This window comes from Corvus brachyrhynchos, unplaced genomic scaffold, assembly GCF_000691975.1.
Source record: "Corvus brachyrhynchos isolate BGI_N302 unplaced genomic scaffold, ASM69197v1 scaffold150, whole genome shotgun sequence".
Taxonomy (NCBI): Eukaryota; Metazoa; Chordata; class Aves; order Passeriformes; family Corvidae; genus Corvus; species Corvus brachyrhynchos.
The window spans coordinates 1,606,509-1,612,495 of record NW_008236162.1 but is presented as its reverse complement, the minus strand read 5'-3'; the positions used below and the strand labels follow the sequence as shown (position 1 = coordinate 1,612,495).

General features: G+C 48.6%; 1 protein-coding gene across 1 annotated transcript; it reads right to left on the bottom strand.

The window, feature by feature from the left end:
- Positions 1–256: 256 nt before the first annotated feature.
- NKX3-1 (NK3 homeobox 1) lies at positions 257–5,985 on the bottom strand (the record flags this gene model as incomplete). Its single annotated transcript, XM_017732340.1, has 2 exons — positions 257–3,616; positions 5,922–5,985. Coding segments are annotated over 2 exons (456 nt in total), but the record flags the coding sequence as incomplete, so codon positions are not given.
- Between the last annotated feature and the right edge of the window lie 2 nt (positions 5,986–5,987).

Sequence of the window (5,987 nt, the reverse complement as noted above, 5' to 3'; positions counted from 1 at the left end):
CCCAAACCCAAGATAAAACCCCCAAACCTGGGATTAAAACCCCGAACATGGAATAAAATCCCCAAACCCAAGATAAAATCCCCAAATCTGGGATTCAACCCCCAAACCCAGGATTAAGCCCCAAACCTGGGATAAAAACCCGAAACCCAAGATAAAAACCCCAAAACTTGGATTAAAACCCCAAAACTTGGCATAAAACCCCCAAACCCAGAATAGAAACCCCAAACCTGGGATAAAATCCCACGGAAGCAACTCGTTCTTAGGAAAGATCCCGCAGCCTTTATTCCAGAGGATCCCAGACCAGCCTCAGAGGAGACAGGACCAAGCCCAGGGATAAAACCGGGATTATCTGGGCTGGCCCAGCAGAGTCTGGGGGCAGCTGTTGGGATCTGGAGCACGAGGAGGAGATTTGGGGTTGGAAAGCCCCAGCAGGAAAAAAACCCGGCTGGGACAGCGGCGTTTTCCCAAAGAGGCGTCCAAGAGATTCAGCTTAGATTTAATTTCCAGTTTAAATCTCATTTCCAGTTTAAATCTCATTTCCAGTTTAGATTTACTTCTTAGTTTAGTTCTAATTTCCAGTTTAGGTCTAATTTCCAGTTTAGGTCTAATTTCCAGTTTAGATTTTATTTTCAGTTTAGATTTTATTTTCAGTTTAGATTTTATTTTCAGTTTAGATTGAATTTTCAGTTTAGATCTCATTTTTAATTTAGATTTAATTTCCAGTTTAGATTTCATTCCCAGTTTAAATTTCATTTTCACTTTAGATTTAATTTCCAGTTTAGGTCTCATTTCCAGTTTAGATCTCATTTTTGATTTAGATTTCATTCCCAGTTTAAATCTCATTTTCACTTCAGACTTAATTTCCAGTTTAGGTCTCATTTCCAGTTTAGATCTCATTTTTGATTTAGATTTCATTTCCAGTTTAGATTTAGTTCCCAGTTTAAATCTCATTTTCACTTTAGATTTAATTTCCAGTTTAGGTCTCATTTCCAGTTTAGATCTCATTTTTGATTTAGATTTCATTTCCAGTTTAGATTTAGTTCCCAGTTTAAATCTCATTTTCACTTTAGATTTAATTTCCAGTTTAGGTCTCATTTCCAGTTTAGATCTCATTTTAAATTTAGATTTCATTTCCAGTTTAGATCTGATTTACAGCTTAAATCCCATTTCCAGTTCAGAGTTAATTTCCAGTTCAGATCTCATTTTCCCAGCCCTTCCCAGTGGAACATTCCCCCCCTGTCCATGCAAACCGGGATGCTCCGGGCCCTTTCCCAGCGGTTTTAGCGCCCATTCGCTGTCTCTGCCCGGATTCCAGCAGCATCCCAAGGCTCTGGCAGAGAAATCCATGGGATGTGGGCAGGAGGTGCCCTCGGGGCGGGGGGTCACTCCCGGCTGGAACTCGGCTTTGAGGTCAATAAAGGGATTTTTGTTGTTCCCGAGTGGATAAGGGCAGGGCAGGGATGGAAACACTTTGCAACAGCGGAGAGGAGATGGCCTTCCATGCTGGAATCCGGGCTGGAATTCCCGGCCCTGGGAGAAGGAGCTGGGAGGGAAACGGAGCTGGAGATAGCGAAAGTTACTTTGAGACAATTCCAAAGCTCGGCCTCCAAATTAAGGGAGACTCTTTGATAGCAAAGAGAGAAATTAATAATTCCTGCAAAGAGCTCCCGCTCTGTGTCCTCCTCTCCCTGTCCTCCCTTCCCTGGAATTTTGCCCCTGGAATTTTTGCCTCTCTGCCTGGGAGCTCGCAGGAGTCCCCCGGCAAAAGGGCGGATCCCGAATAATGCTGTGGAAAAGGGGCGAATCCAGGCAGCTCCTTCCCATGATTTATTGTCTGCGTTTCCCTAATCCAGGAGGGAATGGCAGCACTGGGATTTTAATGGGAAGAGCAGGAACCAGAGGAACGTTCCTGGAGCTTCCCAGGGAAGATTTGAGTTCCAGGAGATTAAATCTGCTCCAGGTTACTCCGGCTGAGAAAATGCATTTCCTCCCTTGGAAATCTCCCTTATTCCCACACTTTCCCCATGGAATTGATGACACTTTAAGTATAAATTTAAAAAAAAAAATTCAATTTTTTCTATTCTGGAAGTGCAAACGGGAGTTTTTTTCCCTAAAAACGACAAGCTGGCATCATCCTCTTGCTGTTCTGGTGACCCAGCGCCGGGAATTGGGCTGATTCACGGAATTCTGGGATGATTCGGCTCGGGAAAAGGCGGCTCCAACCCCCAGATTCCAGCTGCAAACGGGGTTTGCTGCTCTGGAAGTGAAGCCTTGGAGCTGCTGCTCCTTTAAAACCCCGGAGCGCTGCAGCAGGGCCGACACCCGGATATGCAAAACCCGTCTGTCATTGCCCCATTGTCCCTGCCAGGGTGGCATCCAGGGCACCTCCGGGTGGCGACCTGGATTTGGGCACTTCCAGGGATGGGGCGGCCACAGATTCCCCGGGAATTCCCAGAGCTCTGGAATGGAACACGGTGGATTAAATGCTGTTAACATTTGGGGCTTTTCCTTTGGGTTTTTTTCCCCGTGTTTGCGGTGAGGGAATTTCGTGTTCCCGCTACAAAACGCTGCCGGCGACCCCCCACCCCCGCTCTGAATTTAAGGAAATATCCAGGAAATATTTCGGGAAATATTCCTTAATATCCAAGATAAAGGGTATTTTCCACCTAAAAAAGCCGTTCCTACCAGGAGGGGCTCCAGGAATTCACGCAGTAGAGGCAGGGCAGGTACAGCCAGGTGCCCCCAGCTCCAAACCCCATCCAGCCTGGATCTGGGAACTTCCAGGGATGGAGCAGCCACAGGTTCCCTGGGAAATCCCAGAGCTTTGGAATCAAACACAGTGAATTAAATGCTGTTAAATTTTGGGGCTGGTTTTGGTTATTTCAGTGTAAGGGATGAGAGACCTTTGAGCTGCCAATTGCTCCCCTCTGAATTTAAGGAAAAACTGGATATTTTCCACCTAAAAAAGCCATTTCTAGCAGCAGAGGCTCCAGCCACTCAAGAGTGCCAGGTGCCCTCAGCTCCAAGCCCCATCCAGCCTGGATCTGGGAACTTCCAGGGATGGAACAGCCAAGGCTTTTCTGGGAATTCCCAGAGCCCTGCAACTAAAATCTGGGGCTGGTTTTGGTTATTTCAGTGTAAGGGATGAGAGACCTTTGAGCTGCCAATCGCTCCCCTCTGAATTTAAGGAAAAACCGGATATTTTCCACCTAAAAAAGCCCTTTCTACCAGGAGGGGCTCCAGGAATTCACGTAGTAGAGGCAGGGCAGGTAGGGCCAGGCCCCCCTGAGCGCCAGCAGCGACATTCCCGGGAATTCGGCCGCTTCCTGGCGCGAGTCCAAGCGGCTCATCCCGGCCACCAGCTGTTTCCTCTTGGTCTTGTACCTCCTGTTCTGGAACCAGATCTTCACCTGGGTCTCGGTGAGCTGCAGGTGCCGGGCCAGGGTCGCTCTCTCCGGGGCGGACAGGTATCTCTGGTGGCTGAACTTCCGCTCCAGCTCGATCACCTGGCTGTGGGAGAAGGCGGCTCGGGAACGTTTTCCCTGCCTGGGAGGCCGCGGAGCCATGGGATGCACGGCGGGGGCACAGTCGGACAGGAAAGGCTCCACCGGGGTGTCTGGGAAGGGAAGAATTGGGAATGAACCACTTGGAAAAGTCCCCTCTTGGACAAAAATTCCCTCTTGGACAAAAATTCCCACTCGGAAACAAAATCCTGCTTGGAAATCACCAAAATGCCTTTGGTTTTCCCCCTTAGAGAGAGGAAAAAAAATCCAGATTTTCTTGGGAATGTTTTAATTTAATGGTGTGAGAGTCACATGAGGGAGTTTTGTCTTCCTAAATCGCAGGTTTTGATTCACGTCCTCCTGAATTCCATAGGAACAGGGAATCCAAGGGGTGGCAGGAATTGGGAAGGAATAGGGGTAGGATAGGAATGGATGGGACAGGATAGGACAGGAATAATATCCCCAAATAAAATAGGATAGGATAGGATAGGATAGGTAGGATAGGAATAGGATAGGATAGGATAGGATAGGATAGGAATAACATCCCCAAAAATATAGGATAGGATGGAATAACATCCCTAAAAAAATACGATAGGAATAACATCCCTAAATAAAATAGGAAAGGACAGAATGGAATAACATCCCTAAATAAAATAGGATAGGAATAACATCCCAAAATAAAATAGGATAGGATAGGCTGGAATAATATCCCTGGATAGGATAGAATAGGGTGGGATGGAATAATATCCCCAGGTAGGAGAGGATGGAATAATATCCCCAAAAAGGGATACTTTCCAGCGCTGCTGGAGGTCTCCCTAAATCCCAAGGTTCTGGTTTTATGCCCCAAATGGACATAAAAGGAATCAATCCATCAAGGGATAGCAAAGGAATTTTTGCTTTGCAGGATTCATATCAGGCCCTGCTTTGGAATGTCCTCCCGTGCCTTTGGGAAAATGGGAATTCCCAAAGGAAACAAATCCTCCGAGCAGCTCGGGGCAGGCTTCGGGTGGAGAGCATCGGGCACGAATTCCTGCCTTTTCCATCCCATAACGCCAAGGTGATGCCAAGAAATTGTAGGGCAGTTTTAACCCCTTACATCCCAAACTTGGCCTTGGGTCTCCAACTAATTCCCTGTGGCACCGATGGATCACCGGAGTGGGGACCCGGGAAGGTGCTGAGCTCCCAGGAAGTGCCACCCACGACAGCCAAAACCCCTCGGTTACATTTATTTATGGAGTTAATCCCTTTCTGTGCTTTATCCAGATGGAAATCAGCCCATTTTTGGGCTTTCGGTCATTTCTCAGTTTATTTCCTTAAGGTGTGAACAGAAGAGAGAAAAGCCACGGATTTAATTCCCAGCTGTGTGAATCCTGGTTGTCCCTGAAATCCCAGAAATGTACAAATTTCTTTTAATGCCAAAATTCCCCCGGCAGCGCTGTTGGAGCGAGCGAGAGCCGGCGCTGGAGAATTCCAAACTCAGCCCCGGATGTTTGGGCAGGGAAAGGCTGAGCCCAGCCCCAGCACTGATCCCAAAATCTTGTGTCCCACTGGGATTTTGGGATGTTGCTTCTCCCCCTCTGGGCAGCCCCTTGCCCATGGTGCCTTTTCCGGGATCTGCATTAAAAGGGAATTTATTTCCCAAGTTTTTGTAGAAATGCATCAGATGGGGTTTTTTAAGTGACATTTTGGGCATTTGGGACATTGGAGCTCGGGGTCCTTTGGGGCTCTGGGGAAAGGTTTGAATGCAGTCTCTGAATTCCTCATCGTCCCTCTGCTCCAGCTCGGGTGCTCCTGGAGTTTAATCCAAGAGTGTCTGGCCCCAGCAGCCGGGTCTGGATCCTGCCCCTTGACGGACCCAAGCTCAGACATTCCCGACCCATTCCTGATCCATTCCTGATCCATTCCTGACCTGTTCCTGATCCATTCCCTGGCCCATTCCCTGACCTGTTCCTGATCCATTCCTGACCCATTCCTGATCCATTCCCTGATCCATTCCGGACCTGTTCCTGATCCATTCCCTGACCCATTCCCTGACCCACTCCTGATCCATTCCCTGATACATTCCCGATCCCGGCTCAGACTCTCCTGACCTGTTCCTGATCCATTCCTGACCCGTTCCTGATCCATTCCTGACCCATTCCTGATCCATTCCCTGACCCATTCCTGATCCGTTCCCGATCCAGGCACAGACTCTCCTGAGCCATTCCTGATCCATTCCCTGACTCAAGCACAGACTTTCCTGATCCCTTCCCGATCCATTGCTGGTCCATTCCCTGATCCAAGCTCAGACATTCCTGATCCATCCCTCAAACCAAGCCCAGACTTTCCTGATCCATTCCCAAACTATTCCCGATCCATTCCTGACCCATTCCCGATCCATCCCTGCCCCCAGCACAGCCATTCCAGCTCCCCCATTACCTGTGTCCGGTTCCTGGGGTGTCCCCGAGGCTGCGGCCGCTCCCGGGGGAGGGGGGACCCCGGGGG